This window comes from Aplidium turbinatum, chromosome 15 (assembly GCF_918807975.1).
Source record: "Aplidium turbinatum chromosome 15, kaAplTurb1.1, whole genome shotgun sequence".
NCBI classification, from domain to species: Eukaryota; Metazoa; Chordata; class Ascidiacea; order Aplousobranchia; family Polyclinidae; genus Aplidium; species Aplidium turbinatum.
Genome location: NC_137486.1, coordinates 17416516 through 17436868, shown reverse-complemented (window position 1 = coordinate 17436868; position 20353 = coordinate 17416516). Strand labels below are relative to the sequence as shown.

The following is a 20353-nucleotide window of genomic DNA, read 5'->3' as shown; positions in this document are numbered from 1 at the left end:
AAATAGGAAAAAGCAAATACTGATGTCCAACTAAGTGTTTAGTACCAACCCAGACGTTGAATCAATGCAAAAATGACGGATTTTGCTGTGGGAAGTAGCCTACTTGGCGAGCCGCCAGTGTTATTGAAGACTTACCTCTCCATACACCGACGCATAACTTAATGAAAATAATGCAGCAGATGGCTTCAAGAAGCTTTCCTTGCCGTGAAGGCCTGGCTTGGCTGTGGAGTTTTGCTTGCTTGCAATTGCCATAAGAGACTATTCAAATTTTCATATAACGTCATCACCTTACTTTTGTTTAACCCGACGTTTGCTGTCAATGGCTTGGCGTTTCTGACACCCCCTCCAAACGTTTCATATCATAACGGCCCCTGATCGTGCTCGGAATACTTAGCTGCCGTTTAATTAGTGTCGGAAAGCGCGTTTAACATCGATGTTGATCTTCTAATAGTGAGGACTATTTGTATAGCTGTCGCTGCCACATTGCAAAACAATGTCTTGATAAGTCTAGTAATTTACCTTCAAAAGCAATAACTCACAAGTTCCTGAATATTATACGGTAACGCCTGATGAAGATCAGCCTACTTCTGAATCGTGTCCATTCACGAAAAATTTCTTTACAAACTCATCGCTTAACCTTAACAAATTCTCACAAGTGCTGCACGATTTATTGTAATAAGTATACTGCGTAGTTTGGTGGGCTACATCGCAAACGTAATAGTGGACAAGGCAAACTAGGCCTTCTTCAAAAATGTAATATTTAGCATAACAGATTTTTTTATTTCCATAAGACTCCAAGTCTAAGTTATGATAGAAGCATGTAAACTGTTGTATTGTAAACCACACAAGAGCAATTTTAAAGAAGAAAAAATTGATTTTTTGTCGCTGGCTTTAATAGTTTGCTGTAACATACGGCACAACAGTCAAACCTTTAAAGTATTGTTAGTGTGAATTTCTTTCTCAGCGAGCTCAAATTATAAACACGCGCCTTTGCATTTAAAAAATTGCAAACCAAAACAACAAGGCTATAATTCTGAGCATGTGCAATTGAACAGAGCAATTCAGGAACAGCACCTTGACTTGGAATAGAAGTTGTTAGTTGAATTGTGTGTTACTGGAAACGAAACGCAACGTTGCAATACTTGCGAGCGTATTCAAACAATCAATAAAAATTAAAACGCTTTCAGATTATGATCAAACAAAATTTAATTGTTTCCATTCAGCTATTTAACAATAGCTGAATTTTCCATCCTTGCTTAAAAACTCATGCAGTTTTTATACAGCGAGTGAACTTATAGTGATGGCTACACAAGTGACATTCCAAACATTGCTTTTGGTGTTATTGTTGCTGAAAGTTGGCGCCGACGATACAAAGGACCACGAAGTGCATCAACGGGAGACAGATTGTTTATTAGTTCACTGAATCGATTGTCATAGTTTTTAAGAGCTCGAGATCTTCTTTTAACGCTTCCTGTCATTCGAGTAGCCACTGTACTTGCAGAATCGGCTCTTTGGGAAGCGATTCCTGGATAACCGGTGGCCCCAAAACTGATGCCTCGCTGGTGTGGACTTGGAGGCAACTTGACTCGCTTATCAGCTAATTGAACTTGCCGCAGTTTACCGGTTGGTACCGTTTGAATTCTAGGAAGAACATCCTACAAAAATAATGCTCACACGTTGAAATAATTAGGCGTGGAGGAACAAATGCAAGCCACACTCAGAGCTTACAGTTTTGGTAGGCTATTTGGAGAATTATCGAATTTAGCTTTCCATGAGTGGTGTGTTCTCCGTACGTTTTTATAGACTGTTAGCTAGCATTGTGGCTGAATGCAACAAAGCCTTTAACATTATTATCAGGCGGCAGATCTGTTGTTTTCAGCACAAATGATTACAATTTTATTTTGGTTTACATTTAAGCTTTCAAAGACGTTGATTTGCTGGCTGAGTTGTATGTTGGTAAGTAAGTCTAAGTTTTAGGCTAATCCAAGACAAAAAAAAACAAAAGGAACTGGAAAACAGCAAGAAGATTGACCCTACTAATCAATAACCTACTTTTTTCCTTGAAAGAGTGAGATTAAGCTATAGTTTTATACTTAGTCTACATTCTTGGCACAAAATATATGGTTCGTAACTTCAACTAAGCATGGGCAATCTTAAGCACACGTGTTAGTTGCAGAGTACGTCTTCTTGTAAGGCTCACCCCAAGTTGGAAGGAGGAGTGGGCAGTGTTGTACGTTGACGCCGTCAATTTGACGGCGTCAACTTTTTGTTGACGCTGAGGCTAGCGCCGTCAATTTATTTTTCAGTTGACGGAAGTGATAGCGCCGTCAACTATTTTGCTGATTTTAAGCGTCAAGCGCTAAGCGTCATTTTTTGTTTTCATGGAAAATCTCGTTTCACAACAAGAGTTTCACAATGTATTCTGGCCAGTGCGACTCATCCGAATTACCGGCTTTGGCGTTGGTTGGAATGGCTCCCTGGAATACATGCGGAAGAAGTTCGCTAAATGGTGATCACCCTTGTATTGAGAACGAGGGATCAGAGACAGAAAGCGAAAAATCCATGAATGGCATCGCGGACGTTGAATATACTTTATTTCAAGAGCTCTATGCCCCTGAAAAGAGCGATGTTGGTGCAGTGGACCTCGTTAAAAGAGTTATTCATGCTAAACTATCACAGCACGCTTGGAACAGTGATACCTTTCCGACTAAACGTTTTCAACTTGTTTTTGAAATACAACACACCAATACCAACCAGCGCTGCTGTGGAACGCATGTTTTCACTTGGAAAGGACAATATGCGCAGGGGCGCCGGAAGCGGGGGGGAGCAGGGGAAGCGGATGCCCCCTGCCCTCAAATTTCTGTGGATGGGGAGGGAAGAGGGGGCAATGGTGCCCTTTTAAGGTCATGTAAGCTACTGCACACTTTGCAATATAACAATTTATGCTATTCGCTTTTAGCCTAATTATAATATTCTATTTTTGCCTCAAAATAATATTCACGACACAAAATTCTCCATCACAGTAAGTTATATTACATCATTATAAAATAGCATGATGCCCTTCCGTGCCATTGTTCTTTGTATAGCGGACACTTGTATCGTTACTCGATAATGAGCTGATAGATGAGCATTATCGCTATATCTTATCTTAAAACTTACAAAAAAATTGGCCTTTCAGCAACAAAAGTGCCCTTTTTTCATACTCCTGCCCTTCCAGTCAAAAATCGCTCCGGCGCCCCTGAATATGCGTCCCAAACGCAGCAGATTGTCAGACAAACGTTTTGAAATGCTTGTTTTTCTGCAAGGAAATAACTAATAGGCTGAGCAGCTAATTACAATACAGTCTCAAAACATAATCATCATCATCATCATTTTCAGCCTGTGAGAGCCCACTGCAGAGCGTAAGCCTTCCTCTTTTCATGCCAATTTACACGATTATGTGCTAGTTGGTACCAATTGGTTGTATTGCATTGTTTGTCAATGTCGTCCCTCCATCTCACTTTTGGTTTTCCTTTCTTTCTTTTGGTTTCTCGTGGTGTCCATGTTGTTAATTTTTTAGTCCATCTATTGTCCTGATATCTTGCTATATGACCTGCCCAGGACCATTTTAGTTTCTTGATTGTGCTTAATAGGCTATATCTCGTAATTTCGTTTGGTTTCCTATCCATTCGGCAAAACATAATAGGCTATACCTGCTCTTTATTTATAGCTATTGTTAGCCTGAACTTGGTTGAAATATTTCCGTTTTATGAGACGCTGGCAAAAAATAGCGCTAGAAATTAGCGCTGACGCTGACGCCGTCAATTTCTTTAAGAGCTTACGCAGTCCTTTACGCCGTAAAGTTTTTAGGCAATTCGCGCTGACGCTGACGCCGTCAAATTATTTCAATGACGCGTACAACACTGGGAGTGGGTTACCATTGCTTTAATGAGAAATTTGATTCAAATGCCGAAAGTAAGGTGTTACATTTCTATAATATTATACAGTATCTCACAAAGACCAGCCAGGTAGACGCAAACGTAGGCTATATTTTACGAAATTTAATAATTCCATTCTGCTGTCGGGTTTTAGCTTAAAATGCATGCACAAGTTTCCTCAAATGCCTTTTTGTGCTGCAACATCGATTTTGTAGGCTATAGCTCACCGATCGATCTTTTGATTCAGAATGATCGAATTTTGGAAATCGATTGACGCTCGCATAGGGATAAGATGCTTTTTTGTATTCAGCTTGCTGCGAAGGTGGTGTCGGTAAACTCAAAGCCCCAATCACAGCTTTAGTGTCAGTTCCTTTGTGTCGACCTGATACCGTGTGTTGCAGGTTTTTACTGACATAGTTATCTTCCTGAAAATAAAATTCAACCATTTGACGTTCATCTTTTTGTAGGATGGGCAATTTTTTAATTGTGATCGTTTTAAACTCTTATCCAGGCCTCCGCTCGGTAGTTGAAGAGTTAAATTAAGTAAACGGGAAGGCAAGAAGCCAATCTTCGTGTCCATCTTCTTAGATGTCGAGTTCCCGCATGATTTCACTGGGAATAAGTGCTGGCCATTACGGCGAGCAAAGTTTTTTTTAAATTGTTTCAACGTCTGTCGGCGTTTGAATGGCAACGTTGGCCTTGAATAACTTGACATTATTTCGTGATTAACGTGACATTATTTTAAGATCTCCCGATGTAGAAATGATGTAAAAAGAGAAGCTTTTGTTGGCCAGGATAACTTATTTGTTACTCGAAGTTATAAACAAAACTTCTCAAAAAAGCGTATGACATGGGATGTTTCATTTGCTGAATTGCATCAGAAACTCTATAATAGCTTACTTTAATCCACCGTTGTTGTTTTCTTTCTAATCGCTTTATAAACGTGTTGATGAAGTGATCATGAACGTCCATACTTTTCTTCTGCATTTTGTTCTCTGTAGATACCTGAGTCACAAAAGATACACAGGATCTTGTATGTTGGTAAACATTGACAGTCAACAGTGATAGGCTAAAAAGGTAATGCTAGTGAGTTTGGTCAATTGGACTTTTTCAGCAGTGTCAAGTTTATTCTGATTACACGCTGGACTGGACTGAGTGATTTTTAATAGTTTTAATATTCTTCTTCGTGATGTTAAAAAATATTGTACTAGTTTGTTGTCTAATTTTTGATTAATAAATATAACTAAGTTACTATTATTTCTCGAATTATTCAACCTATTTTCAGTACGATCCTTGCTTTGGACTCACCTTCATGTCAAGAAATCTGTTTTCACTAACGTTGGCGTTGAGAATCACGTGACTGACGTGGGACTTTGGAAGCATTCTTGTGACTACACCTTCTGCCCCATTTTGGGAAGAAATGTTAATAATTTCATCAGCAGGCCGACGAAGTTCACAAAATATGACGACAGGCTTCTTAACCTTTTTGTCTTTTGCCATGATATGAATTTGATGCAGAATCTGATCTTGTCTTATGAAAAACAAATTATCTGAATGTATTTAGGACCCTGTGTTATAAAGGAAAAGATAATTGACCACTTTTTTTAGTACTTAGTAGGCTACTTTTCTTTGTGCGACATAAACTTTAATCGTCACCCTAAGGATCTTGTCAAGCGTTGTAGCAAACAATCCTTAAAAGCTGCTAGAACAAAAGACGCAAAGTACCTTTAAAAGTAGTCTTTTCAAATGATTTCGTATCTGTGTGAACTCGAATTAATTTCTAATGAGTTGTTGAAATTCCACAACAGTGAGCTATCATAGGTTTGGTAGCACAATTGACCATCGTGCTTGGTACAATAACACTATTGTTGTAAAACAATGATGTTTAATCCCCCTATCAATAGCCATTGGTTGCTCAACAATACAGCACCCCAAACATTGAAACTAGTTTGGAAATGTTAACAAATGTTGTTCAGACAAACATTCATATGCATATACTCTCTACAAGTCTCATAGCTTTTCATAGAAGTGCAGTGTCTTTGAAGCAAAATGCTATGTGAGATAGTAGCCAGTAGCCAGCTTATCTTTCCTGAGTAACCTGATTCGAACAAACTAAAGATGCAGCGAATGTACACGGAATATCATTTACTCTTCCAGAAGTAAAATCAAGTAGCCTGATAGCTTCTTTGTATCTTTGACGTTTGGTATTTAAACAGTAGCCTAAATAATAATTTCTAGCTTTCCTACTTTTACTCATTGGAAGTACTAATTTAAAATGATTCCATTTTAGTCGACATTATTCGTGATGTCAAGTTTAATGTCTGCTTGACTAAAAAAAATCTCAGACATCAAAATCCGTCATTTTTACGTAAATTTAACGTCCGCAGACGTTGAATCAATGTAAAAATTATGGATTTTTTTGTCTAGGATGTTATCAACTCGGTTCTGAAGTCGGGTTACTTTCTAATTGCAATGAAATTGAAATATGTTTACACAACAGTTTGCCTGACCTACAAGGCAGAGTTGATTCTACTGCTTTCACAACTTAAAATACAGAGATTATCTATTATTCTCGAGGTTGTAAACTTGCGTGCCATTTTTCATTCTTTATAAATTACTTTGACTTCTTATAGCTCACCAGCTATGGTGAGGTGTTTTTTTTTGTTTCATTTTAGTGTCTGAAACAAAGTCAACACGAGTCGTATCTTCTTACATTATGTCTATTGTGTTCATCTCGCCGTACATGCCGAGTTCATGTAATCTTAGACAGAAGTGTTAAAAACTTTTTATTTATTTTTTGTCGCGGCAGGAGGTAGAGCGTAAAAGAATTCATTTAATTTTTTGAGTCTTTTGAAACGCTTTGGATCCCAAAAATTAGATGGGTTTCATCCCGTCAGCTATGGTATTTCCCAGTGCAAACAAGCGTGTCCGTGATCTGTGAATCATTTTTCTCTTTGAAAGTTTGTGCACTGTAATGCTGCAATTGTGCATTACTGGTGTGAACTACGGCTTAAGCTTTTAAAAATAACATAATTTTCTTAAAAATTACCTGTATCTTTGGTACAACTCTAAGCTTATCATGGCATTGACAAACTGTAAAGCTATCAAAACCTGTACATTTTACACGGTTCTAATTTTAGAACTTTTAATGATAAAGTTTGTGGAATCTTATTTCATCACAAAAATAAAATAATTAATGTTCAAATGGCTCTGTATTGCTTATTGCTTAACCAAGACCTTGTACATCGTTTGGCCAAATGAAGCAGCAAACTTTTGGTGCGAAATTGAAAAACGGTTTACACAATGTGTAGGCCATGCACTGTTTTTGCCATCATGATAAAATTCATTAGTGCATTTTCAGACAATTTTTAGAAAATAACGAAAAGTAAAAACGGCGCAAACGACGTACAAGTCAAAGATTCAAGGGTAGTCAATAGTGGTATGTAAAAAAAGGCATTGTGTTGCTGATGCTTTCATTTTTAGCACGTTTCAATCTATTTTATATATTCCAGTTTCAGAAACAAATCACACGAAATTGAAATGTAAATACTGCAGCGTCTTCTAGTGACTATGTTGTCACTTTCAAAGCTACAAAAAGATGGCACAAACGAAGGAGAATTCCGCGTTGGGCTCGCAGTCGAGAGCCTGCATGTTCGACTCCAGCCACCCGCAATTGCTGTTATTTCTCTGGGCAAGAAACTTTACGATAATTGCCTCTGCCCAGTGATCGATTTCGAGTAATGGGTAGTACCAAGTTTAAGTCATAAGTAGAGTAGACAATCGGAAACAGACATTGCCGTCGGCTGCAGCGTGCGTCAGGTCAGGCGCGGATCTATGGGGGGGGGGCCAAGGGGCCCGGGCCCCTCCCGAAATTTTGTGAGAAATTGTTGAATGGTTTGATATGCTTCTAAACAGCTGGTATTAGTCCCACAGCGGACTTAACTTATCCCGTAAGGGAGGGGAATTATTTTTTGTTATTATTAAGGTTGAAATTATCCATCGATTATACATTTTAATAGCAACATTTGTTGGAGCTGGCTCAGCTGAAACCAACGCTGAGCCAAATGACGTCAGTTGAAACAATCTGAAACCTGAATTGTTTTATAGTTTTAGTCTTCATCATAATTTCAATCAATTATCGTAGGCTATATGTCTGCAAACATACAAATATCCAATTGGTCATGCTGGACACTGCATACAGGGCTTTAAACCAGATTTCAAGTTTACTTTGCATGCTTAGCAATTTTTACTCCAGCAAAATTTATTGATGAACATGGCTGTTTTAATGTCTATTTTATAGCATATCGTATATGTCGTAGTATCATTGTTCATAGTGGCGTAGCCAAGGTGGGGGGAGGGGGTTGGGGGCTACAACCCCCTTTGGCACGCGTGTGACGTCACGATATTGAGAATGATGCTTTCAGTCTCTTTGTCTCTAAAACAAAGTTTGCCAAATTTTAAGCGAAACTGCATTAAAAGAGCGAGTTTTGCCAATACCAAACATTCAAATATCTCAGCCAGGAATTAGCAACAGGAAAACATAGAGACTTAGCTTTATTATCGAAAAAATGCCGAAGAAAACATGATCTTATCCTTTTGCTATACCACCGGACAGCACCATTTTACAGGAATATTTATACCCATATTTTTGTTGAAAATGCTCTCAAAATGCACCAAATTCAAAGTTATTTTTTAAAATTTTCTGGGGGTGGCCCCCCAGACCCCCCGCCTCTGGGTGTCGCCTTTGGCGAGCACGCCGTCAGAACCCCCCAAATTCCTGGCTACACCGCTGATTGTTCATATCTGTTTTATCTTATTCTTTCTTTTTAATTCATTTTCAAATTTTCTGGGCCACCCCAAAAAAAACTCTTAGATCCGCGCCTGGGTCAGATGTATGTCGGAAGGCGTACAGCCGTACACCGATGCATAGCGCTCAAGTCCGCTTTCCCGCAATGCAGGATAAAAATAAACAGACAAACAAACAAACAAAAAACTTTGCAGTCAAAAACACTCCCAAGCCTTGGAAAAAGACAAGTTGTTTACCGAAATGACGATACCCTCATTAATCTGAAGTGTCAAGAATGAAGTTCTTGCGTTTTCTCACGTAAAACAGTGAGATTTACGTGAGATTTACGTTAAATTTGAAACATTTTTGTGCTTGCACCATAAGTATGATATTCCACTGATATACAATCGTGCAGCAAAACCTAAGATTTGCAAAGGGACAAAAACAAATCATAACATCAGTCTATCATAGTTGAATTTTAAAATTGAGAAAGACAAAATTTCATGCTTGTCAGTTTTGACATGGTCATTTTTCAAAGTCGGCACTTGCAGAATTGCAGCAACAGTTTGGTCACAGCTGACCAATTGCGCTATCCTATCGTCGCTTTACATTTGTTGACCTTTTCAAGAAGTTTCGTCTTCGAAATATAAATCTGGCTGCTTCAGAGAAAAAAATTTCAAACTGTACCTATCGTTGTGATTTATTTGAAACGAACAGCAATTTCTTGTTTTGTAATTTCAAGACAAAACATTTTCTTTTTCAAGCTTAATTGTACCACCCTTAGTTGTAACAGTGGGCTTAGACAGCTTCAACTTTTGTTGTTGATATATTGTGGCATCAAAAAGATTCTGACGAAAGGCAGTGCGCAGATGGACATGAGAAAGAAAGAGTGAAGTCAATGTTACGTCACTATAATTACTTCCTTGCATATTGTTTACGGAAAGCGAAAGAAAACTTCAGGCGTGGGTAGCCCAGACAGTAAAATCTGTCATTTTCATATTGATTCAACGTCTGTAGACGTTTGAAAATGACGGGTTTTACTGTCTAGGAAAAACCAAAATGAAACACTTTCTCATCTCTAAACATTACAACTAACAACAATCACTGTCTACCAAAACAAAACTCATAAGTTGTGACGTCACAAATAATTCATTAGTGATGTGAGAGTTGCTATTTGAAAACGAAACGTCTACAAGGGTCATCATAAAGCCGGCAGATCTGTTTGTATTGGCTCAATTTGCACCTTGTAAATTTCCCTGACGCAACAGATGACACATCACTCAAGATAGGTGGCCGGTGCACAATCCAATCAATCATGTTCAATCCATCAGGTGAACGATCTCCGATCACTCAAGCATTTAGAATTGTCCAATTTCTTGACAGCTTTTTGCCATGGGACAACATAAAGATCATCCGAATGCTTAGATCACGATTTGTCGTCAAGGTTTTGATTGTTTTGTAAAAAACCTGGGTCTATAAAACAAAGTGTCTCGCAGTTTTAATGTCGGTATTTACTCACACCATTTCCAAGCCAAAAAATCAACAACTTAATTCTGAACAAAAACGGAGAATTTTCTCACATAAGAAAAAGTGGTTCCGCATGGAATAGTGTTAGTGAGGGACGAAGTCTTTATTAGGAAGGAAAACAGTCATTAATTTTCATTAAATGTCTTTTTACGTTACTCTTGCTAACCAATGCTCACCGGTGTTACACAATGTCCATAAAAGTAAAATAACTTAGTTAAAAGGTTTCTTATTGCATCACTGTCACTTCGTTGTAATTTGACCATAAAAAATCACTTCCAGCCGCCGCCGTTTCACCTAAAACGTGCCCTACTTACCCCTAATGCATCCATGATCTTTTTAGAAGTGTTTGTAATTGCTCACCAAATCAATCACGTTATTGGGTTGGGGGCCAGGCTGGAGCGGATTTAGAAACAAATTTTTGAGAAACACCAATGTTTAAACCATGCAAAAATTTCAAACAAAATGAACAATGTAAGTATTGAGAACCAAACACAGTGAAAAGGTTGACAGAGAGTATGGAGGACTTGCACCTAAAAAAATGCCAAATTTCACTTTGTTTTGGTTGCTTTTTGCGTATTTTGTGCTTGTTTTACATGTTTTTGTTTGTTTTTTTGTGGAGAAAGGGACATGACCAAGTGCCCCTTTCCAGAATCCACCACTGGGGCCAGGGCATAGCTTGTTGTAGTTTTTTTAATACGAATTTCTTACTCCAGCCGGAGTTGCATGAACCCGTTTTCTACTGTAAAAATATCACACATATTCTATTAATGAAAAGCAGCAGTTCAACAACCAAAATAAGTTCTATTTGAGTAAGCATTTCCTGAGAACACTGCATATGGGTGGCAAAACCACTCAATAATTATGAGCCCTGCGGATTGGACACGTCACGATGTTGTAGGCTTACTGGTGAAAACCTGGGAATAGAATGGCATGCAATGTTTTACACTAGGGGTCACCAACCTTTTTTGCATGCGGGCCACTTTGGCACTAAGGAGAGCTGTGGCGGGCCGCACTAATAAAATGATAGGTAGGTTGACTCTTATGCTAGAAAAGAACGCATTTTGTACCCAGTATCCAGCGTTACATGTTGTTCATACTTATGTTCGAATACCGCAGCAACAAAATTAATCGAACAACGCTACTGCCAGGCCAAGCTCCTTTTACAACACTTTTGACTTTTTTAACAATGCCTAATAAACGAGGCCACTTGTTTTGTGCACTTATAGCGAGGCGAGCGGTTTCATCAGAATATTCATCGCCAAGCAAGAGTGGTGTTGTTACTTCGCTTCACAAATGATATCTTGCAATTAACAGTTTCAGACTTTCAGTGAAAAAGGAAATGTTTGACACATCGCAATACAGGCAACATAAGTGACCTGCAAACATATCAGTGAAAAATAGGCTCCAATAACAGGGAAAAAGAAACCAGGTACCATGAAACAAACGCTTGTGGAAATCACCAAAAAAACGTAATTTTATCGTAATTCATGAACAGTCTTCCCTCTAAAAAAGCAATGAGTTGGTTTTTCATCCTTTTTGTGAGAGTCAATAAAACCGCCTTTATTTTATTATTGACAACTCTCACTTACGGTGCTTATCAGCATGGCAAGAATTGTTGATTAACAACATTTTGCAGTACTTGCTTCGGCAGAACATATACTAAAATTGGAACGATACAGAGAAGATTAGCATGGCCCCGCGCAAGGGTGACACGCAAAATCGTGAAACGTTCCATATTTCTTTAAAAAAAAACGTTTTGCAGTACTAAGCTAAATATTTTCATAATACAATCAGAAAAAGTCTTTAAATCTATATATAATATTTTGCCAATTTATTATAAATTGAGTTGGCACACCGACCTATTTTGCCAACAAAAACTTGCATACAGGGAATACTGCTCATGAAACACAATAACGGTGAAACGCACACTAGTGTTTACATGACATTTGCAAACTTAAAATAAGCAACTCTATGCTCACAGACAATTTCGAAATTCGAAAAGAAACGTTTTAATCAACCACTGGGACAGTGTGGCTGGACATCGCATTAGAATAACTTTAAGCAACCCCCACCTAAAACTATAATCTGATTGGTCGGTCGGTGGAATCGTATGCAAAGCGAAAATATGCTTCCCGGAAAGTATTTTTTGCCTTCGTGCTCATTAACTCCTCAAGAAAAGTATTTTTTGTTATACTTGTACGCTGATACCTTCCGCGGGCCGCAGCGATGCAGCGTGACGGGCCGCATGCGGCCCGCGGGCCGCCATTTGGTGACCCCTGTTTTACACGGTTCGTTCTACTAAGTAGGCAAAAACAAGAAAATTGTTAGTTTTTGTTCTGGACTTGGAGGCCAACATTGTTCGCTTCGAGGGAAACCGTAAGCAATCAGTGCAGTGGTGCTTGCAAATCATGTTAGATTTGACTTTTGACAGGGAAACAAGCAAAAGCATTTTGTCCAAATCCTACAATTTTGCCTTGCAGTCGCTTGAAAAGATAAAACGATAATTTTTAAAATTTGCATACAGCTTTTGACCAAGCTATTGGCAATTTCATGTCAATTCATTTGTAAAAAGTAGCACCAAAAATTTGTTGTGTATATCACATTTTTGTATGTTTATACAACCAGTGTTTTTTCAACTGTGGCGCCACTTTTATCAAACAGGCTTGTTTGTTTAAGAAAGATATTAAGGATTGATGAGAACAACTTTTCATGCAATACAAAAACATGTACAGTACCGTTCGTAACAATTTTGCGTCTTGTAGCCTATACTTGTAGCCTACAATCCGATCTAGAGTTGATTAGAAAAGTGGACACCAATCAAGTAACCTTTGAGGTAGATACTAAAAACAAACCACTGACATTCCAAGATGACTTTTGTTATGTTGTTTTTTGCATCGTCCAGTTCTTTGCTTTTTCATGTGGTTTGTCAACAGCTTGTCACAAGCCATGACACAACCGATTCAAAAATTATGCTTGCCTAAAAACTAAATGTCGTTTTTACTCAGTCAATAGTGCAAAGTGTTGACAATATCATGATCTTTTTTCGTCAACGAAAGTTTGTTAACAATTTTCACCAAAAAATGGCACTGAAAGTTGTTTTTGAAGCATAACTTACACATATCATCATTATAGTCGTTTTTCATATCTTATTGAAAGAAATACCATAGCTCGCAAGCGCGGCCACTGATCTGCAATCAGTTGCACACACCACACACATTCAACGTTTCAATGGATCGCCAGAATAAAATTTAAAAACAACTATTTGCTCTGCGTAAGATTTCCCAACCAACACTTCTTGTCAAATAGAAAAACAAAAATAGGCTAAGAATATATTTGATTGTTTTCAATACATTTCTTAGCCTATTTACTTCCATAACATTGTGAAACATTTCATGAAGGAAGCAGTGGCCAGTAGCTATGGGTTTATAAAACTGTTGCATTAGCCCTCCGTTTGCAAAGTAAATCGACGCATGATTCAGCAGTAAGTCATGTTTTTCAATCTTTTTTTATTTTACCAACATATTCACACTCTTTTTTCTTCTTAAATTTTTAGAATAGTTTTGCATATTTTGTTGTGACAACACTGCAGCAAATTGGGGCTTTTGTAGTTTGCCGCTAGCGCAGACATTTAAAGCCGATGTTTTTCCATTTTTTCAACGTATTCATGCTTGAAATTAACACAAAATCTACAGTTTTTTTCCAGCAGAGGTAGTTGCCCTGTCCGTGCAATGTAAAATATTTCCCACAAGTTTGAAAATTGTTGTTGGGAAGATTATAGAGGTCAATGTGAAAAAAATTCTAATGGAGCGTGCCTAAGGCTGGCCTAAGGTCTCACGGATTTCAGAACCATTTGTTCTGGCTGAGACCACCCAAAGTAAACTAAGAAATTCACTAAGTGACACCGTTGAGACAGTCCTGACAAAGTGTCATTTCTGGGCCACTAACCATTGATTGGTGTTTAGTAACAAACAACGCTTAGAGAGCTTTGCCGCTAATGATTTTTTTTAAGAAAGCTGAGAACTGTGACACCACATTTAACCCACCTGCAAGACGTTTTCGCAGCACAAAACAGAGTCCAGCGTGTGGTAACAAAATGCTTTCATTTTGTGCCGCAGCTTATCGGCAAATGACTAAGCAGCAAACAATCAACATGTCACTGTCAATGAGGTTTCAAAGGTTAAACCTAATTGAAACAGAGATCTTTTTGTTTTACAATTGATTAAATTATGTAAACTGTATATCTCACACAAGCGATTTAATTTCATGCTTTAAACTAAATTATGGTCAAAAGCACACCCTCAGGGATTAAAAAATTCTTAACTGGTCTTGCACGCTACTTGTAGCATAAATACTAATATTCACTGCAGTAGTTCAGTTCAGTTTCGTTTATTTTGTTTTGTTGGCGAAAAAGAAAGAAAAAAAAGCAACAATATACAAAAACACAATAAACACAAATAATTCGCACAACAAGGATGGCAGCGAAAGACCAAAAGGTCACCAAAGTCAGCTGCCACCCAAACATTTAAACAAAAGACCCAAAATTAAGAACATTAACACATATAGCACAATACCAGCACTTTACATAAACTATTATACTATTAGTAGTAGACTATTATAGGCTACTCTTGTGTGTGTTTTTTTCATGCAACAAATATCATACAAAGAAACTTCCGCATTGAAGAAGCGTTCCAACAATATTGTCTTGGATAGCAGGCTATTGTTAAATTGACAACATTTCTTAATTAAAAGGCTTATTGTTTACTATTGTTTATTATTGTTTACTATGGAATACAAGTAAATGTTTATTACACGTCACAGTCAAAAAGTTTTTTTAGGCTTACACCTAGTGGTTGAAGATTTAGATTAAGTGGACGGGAAGGCAAGGAAGCCAATCTTCGTGTCCACCTTCAGGCATGCCTTTAAGTGTCCTGCCAAAGACACAGCCGCATGCTCTTGAGCGGTGTCGAACCGGCGCCCATTCGATTGCCGAAATCAAGGGCTCTCACCACTCGGCTATGCAGACGACAATCAAAAAGTTTTTAATCTTGAGCATCCCCTCGAGTGTGGCAGCGCCACTGCCGCTAAACGCATATTTCATTGTAAATTAAAAATATTTTGAGATCATTGTTGCATTGTTAGGCTTTGCAATATCTTCTTTGTGTCGGCGCGTGGTGAACACATCTGCGCAATATTCGAAAGGACGTCGGTCCGACACCACTCCAGAGCACGTGGCTGTATGTCCGCCACGGTTGTCAAGTGGCCTAAAATTGGGACAAAAACGATAAATTAGTCTAATTTCATATGCCGTTTCCAACGGCCATCAAATCCTTCGGACTCCAATTTGTGCCAATGTTTAATTTCCTGTGACGTCAATGAAGTTCTGGACCATAATTAAACTGTTTTTTATTATTCATCTTAAAATGTCCGAATTTCAGACTAATACTGTCTGAGACCTTCCAAGATTACCTGGCAACTCTGGTCTCCGCAAGACATTGATGACATGCCAAAATAGCGAGAGCAGCTGATTCGTTGACTTTATATTTCTTCTCTGCTTCCTGTTATGTTGCATCTGTTGTCGTGGTGTATTGCTTGTTGTCGCAATGGGATAGAACAAAACATCGTTTTTACTGAAACTTGGGTGATAGTAAGTTCCTACACAACCAGTCCACTCCATGGCCTGAGACGCAACTGTGGACGGTCGTGACCGATTATCTGGCACTTCCCTTCCGTGTTTACTTTCGTAAAATTGCATACCGTGGTCCGTGGCCCATTCGACGTTTATAGTCACTGAGTGATCCCATTAGTATATTTAACGCTGTGTGTTAGGCCAATCCACGTCTCCAAATAATTTGTTCATGGGTATGAATTTACACAAAAAGACTTGTCCATTTAATGCGAAATTGTCAGACGAATGTGGCTAGCGACGCTGATGACGTTGGCATGAAAGTCACAACTGTGCATTACACGTGTAGATCACACATCGTAAGACCTTTCTCAATGGGTGTCTGAACTTTAAATACAATGAATACTTAAGATTTGTGAGTTTTAGTGACTTCATTAGGCAGCTGGAAGTGACCCGAACTTTGGTCTAGTGGTCAACATCAATGAAAACGTGCACATCACACGTCACACCAAACTAACTCAGATATCTCAACGCCTGCCTCTGTAATAAAATCATTAATTATACCTACGTTAAGACATCTGAGGTTTAACTGTTTCAACTTTGAGACGATGAATCAAATCTTGAGAAGTTTTGTTTTTACAACTTTAACCTTTCTCAACAATTTGGCGTGAGACAATCCTCTCTTGGAGGTAGATGTTCTATAAATTTCAGTACGAGAAGAAAAGTCTTTTGGTTCAACAAGACACACAGTCTGCCTAAAACATTTGACCAGTTAAATCACGTGAAATCATCAGAGCATGATGAACCACCTCGTATATCAAAGCCAAACAGTTTATTAAAGCGAAAAACTTTCTTGTCAAAGTATTATTGATATTTATTTGCAGCAAGTCAATAGGTCTTTTCCACAGACCGTTGAGATTCTACTTTGGAATATCCATCTAACGACATTTCGTGAAACAGAACACTGCTAAACAAAAAGCAAGAAATTGACTTTTTGAGAATGGAAAATGTTAATAACCTTCCAGAAAAGTGGTAGTTATTCGTCAAAAAGCGGAAGATGCTTTAGGAATAAGATAGGTGTGATACAAATTTGCTTATACCAAAAACTATATAGGCCTTTTTTCAAATTCTCGAATAAGTTCCCCCTGTGAACCCCCATCAACGCTACTGTAAGTCCATTTACAGCGCAACACGTAGAACAAAATGCTTAAGAGAAGTTGCAATTTCCCAGTAACGAGGCAATTGCTCTTGTTGAGTATCGTCTAACTCTAAAAAGTGCACTCCTGGCATCTTTGAAATACTACGATTTGACAAGAATAAGGCTATCAGTAGGCCTTATGCAAAGCGATTGATAAAGACATTTTTGAAGATCTACATTGAGATAACAAGTAAAAAAAAATGTGGGAAATATTGCACCAGAAGTCAATGTATTTTTGTTCTACTTACACACTGCGATACTACGATTAATTTATCGATTTTTTGTAACAGCGTAAGAACGTTGAAAGTAATATATTCAATAGAAAAGAACCGAAATAACTTTAAAATTTCTTAAGGCACTGTTGTAGGCACATTGGTAAAAAATAGTTTGTTTTTTCAGTACGGATTTTGCAAGTGCGTTATTAACGTCCTGCGTTATTAACCCAGACAGCAAAGTCGGTCATTTTACATTGATTTAACGTCTCTCCCCCAGACGTTGAATCAATGTAGAAGTGACGAATATTGCTTGCTGGAAAACTTATGCAAACTTTCACTGTTTTTCTCCTTGATTTGTTGTATAAATTCACCAGAGCGTAAAATAGAGCTTTGCTTGTGCAAACTGACCAACAAATTATTTTATTCTTTATAGCCTTGCTCCAGCACCAAACAATGCATAGAAAGCATAGTTAATTTTGTTGTTTTTGCTTCCTCTTTTTCGTTTATCTCTGTTAACGTAATTTCTGTTAAACTCAATTTAAAAATTATGGTTTCGCATTGAGATGGTGAAAAGTTGAAATAGAAAAAGGGTGAATCCTTTTGTTAGCTTTTGAAAAGTCACTGTAGATCTTGTAACAACATTTTATGAAAAGAGTCTCTCTCATTTCATTGATACAAAACTAGAAATACTTTCCTATTTCAGAGCTGATAAATTCTTCACAGCCAACAACTATCGGGTCCGACGATGAGGTCTACGCATTGAATTGAGTGTCTCGCGAAAATGTTTGTGTGTGCGTTTGGTGAAACACACTGATAAAGCACTCGGAGGCTTGACGACATTTGCTCCTAACATGGTAAATCGCAGGAATGTAGCTTCCCATAATGGAAAGCATTTGGATCTCAAAAAATGATGTTTTTGACGTTTTGATGAACTTTTCTTGGTACTTTTTTGGCCTTTGAAGAAACGTCTTTCTAAACATTGTCTTCGCCCCATTTGAGCTGTCTGGTTGCCACGTCACTATGGTAAGGCACGTACTTATTTGGTTGAGACAAAAAATAAAAAAAACGGTAAAAATTAGAATCGAATCTTTGTTCAAAATTTACAACTTGCCGCTCAAAGAAACTTTACCAGTTCAGCAGTTCTGTTGCGCAATAAAAAAAAACCGACCTCGGAACAGACCAAGGATCTTTTTTTAAAAAACTATCCACAAAATGGAAGGTATGAAACTAAAGCTATTCCCCATAACTTAAAATTTGACTGTAGGCTAATTATCGTATGGAATCGTGCTTGAATGCTAGTAGGAAGGGAAACATATCAATAGTGTTTGGACTGAGCGTGCTCGGGCAACTTACTTTGCAGTACAAAAAGTTTTGTGGTAAAAATTCGTAGATGACAAAACAACTATTGATACTTCCAGTTCAAAATTCTTTTATTTTCGAGTTTTTTACTTCAATGTGACATTGAAACAGAAAAAAATTCTGAAAATTGTCTTGATCGTGCAATCAAGAAAGCTATGCTGGGTTGAAAGAAAGGTTTTAGAGTTGGCGAACTTACAAAATTAGAACAAAGCATATTAAATACGAGCTTTGTTTTCGAACCAGTTTCTTTTCCGTACGATCAAGCGGTGAAATCTCACCACAACGCACCTCAGGAACAAGTTTCGGTTATTGTTTTTCAGCTTTTTTAAAACTATGTTCGAGTGGAACCCCCAAATTTAGAAAACAAAAGTTTATAATTTATAGATTATCCTGGAAAATCAGTAGGCATGTCAATCTCGTGATCTATTGTGAATGTATCAAAAATATTTAGAGCACAACAGCATGAGCTGAATTATAAAAACTTTGAAAACCTTTGTGAAAGTCGCAAGCCTAATTTAAGGATGCAACGAGGCTGAACAGCCTAACCCTCTTTGATTGGTCCCTCTGCAATACGGAGTTGCGGTAGGCTACTAAGGCAAATGTAACTAACAAACAACTGCAAATCACACGCTTCTGAAGCAAGGGCGCACCCATGAAAGTTGTAGGGGTGTGGTGAAACCAAACACAAATCTTCAATTTAAATTTGGCTCTACTAAATTTATTCTGTTGAAACGCAGCTAGGTTGCAAACTAAATAAAACTGAAATGAACACCAGAATAAAAAGCAGCAGTACAAAAGTGAAACAGCATTTTCAATACTACTCGCTATCAAAACAAAAGCTCAAAACAGATTGGATGTGATGCATGATATGAAGGTCACGTTGTGCTAAACACAACCTAACATAGAAGAACTGGTAACATCCAAGCAAGTGCAGTCATGTCACTGACGAATAAACTTCTAATTGCGTTTATCAAAGGAATGAATGGCTATTTACTTTTTTGCGTAAATTCGCCTTAATTTTATCGCAAGTCATTGAAAAAATTGCAAGGAAACCATTACACAATTTTTTTGATGTTAGATTTTGCCTACTTGTTCTGTTTAGTAGGTAACGCTACATTTATTGAAACACAGCATAATTATTACAATCATTTAAGTGTGAGTAGAGCATGTTGTACATTAGAACCCCAAGAGTTTTATCATTTCAAATAAGCGGATGAATACGCAAACGTGGTTTCTTGTCATTCTTTATGATACTTCTCACGCTCACCTAGATTCGATTTCCCATCACTACGTTTGGGTGTTCAACTGTTCATCAGGATTATTATCTTTTCCAGCAGTACTGTAGTTGCAACGTTTATCGCATGCGAAACTAAAAACAGAAACATACAAGTTGTTGTATTGCTTTCTGACGTTTCGCTTATCAAAACAATGCTCATCCTCAGAGGAAACAAAATACAAAATTAAATAAATGAACACTGCAATGCGGTTGAGGGCAAGCAAAAAAAGTGAAACATACATTTTATGTAAATTTGCAAAAAAACTTGCTAGGATGAGGTATATTTTGAGTTGTTTCAGTTTTGGCTACAGTATTAGGTTATGTCGATTGCAAGCAAATATTCTAAAAGTTGTTACATTGATACTCACCAAATTGACGCCACAATCGCTTACCAAAATACCCGTCTTCCAAAATCAGCTACTGGGTGAAGTTTGAAAAGAAAAAGAAAGAGT

The 20353-nt window shown here is 37.8% G+C and overlaps 1 protein-coding gene and 1 non-coding gene across 3 annotated transcripts; one reads left to right on the top strand and one right to left on the bottom strand.

The window, feature by feature from the left end:
• Window positions 1–693: 693 nt before the first annotated feature.
• LOC145784766 (uncharacterized) lies at window positions 694–20304 on the bottom strand. 2 transcript variants are annotated; one of them, XM_082596614.1, is made up of 6 exons: window positions 20270–20304; window positions 19893–19994; window positions 5226–5448; window positions 4818–4922; window positions 4145–4342; window positions 694–1655 (listed from the first exon to the last, which is right to left on the bottom strand). In XM_082596614.1, exons 3-6 carry the CDS (start codon window positions 5415–5417, stop codon window positions 1305–1307), a joined length of 846 nt encoding a protein of 281 aa, XP_082452740.1. In that variant the 5' UTR covers window positions 5418–5448; window positions 19893–19994; window positions 20270–20304; the 3' UTR covers window positions 694–1304. The 2 variants fall into 2 exon arrangements, with proteins under 2 accessions (XP_082452740.1, XP_082452741.1); XM_082596615.1 differs by lacking the exons at window positions 19893–19994; window positions 20270–20304 and having other exon boundaries at window positions 5226–5470.
• On the top strand, window positions 11866–11971 carry LOC145784915 (U6 spliceosomal RNA). The gene has a single exon (XR_014291083.1). It is a non-coding gene; the product is annotated as a U6 spliceosomal RNA (small nuclear RNA).
• Window positions 20305–20353: the final 49 nt, after the last annotated feature.

Bases quoted from the DNA above. Each gene is read 5' to 3' on its own strand.
- LOC145784766 (XM_082596614.1), bottom strand. From the start codon at position 5,417: ATGGCAAAAGACAAAAAGGTTAAGAAGCCTGTCGTCATATTTTGTGAA. The intron at 4,923-5,225 runs GTGAGTCCAAAG...TTTGTGACTCAG, and splicing joins ACAGATTTCTTGACATGAAG to GTATCTACAGAGAACAAAAT. The intron at 4,343-4,817 runs GTAAGCTATTAT...TTTTATTTTCAG, and splicing joins AACAACAACGGTGGATTAAA to GAAGATAACTATGTCAGTAA.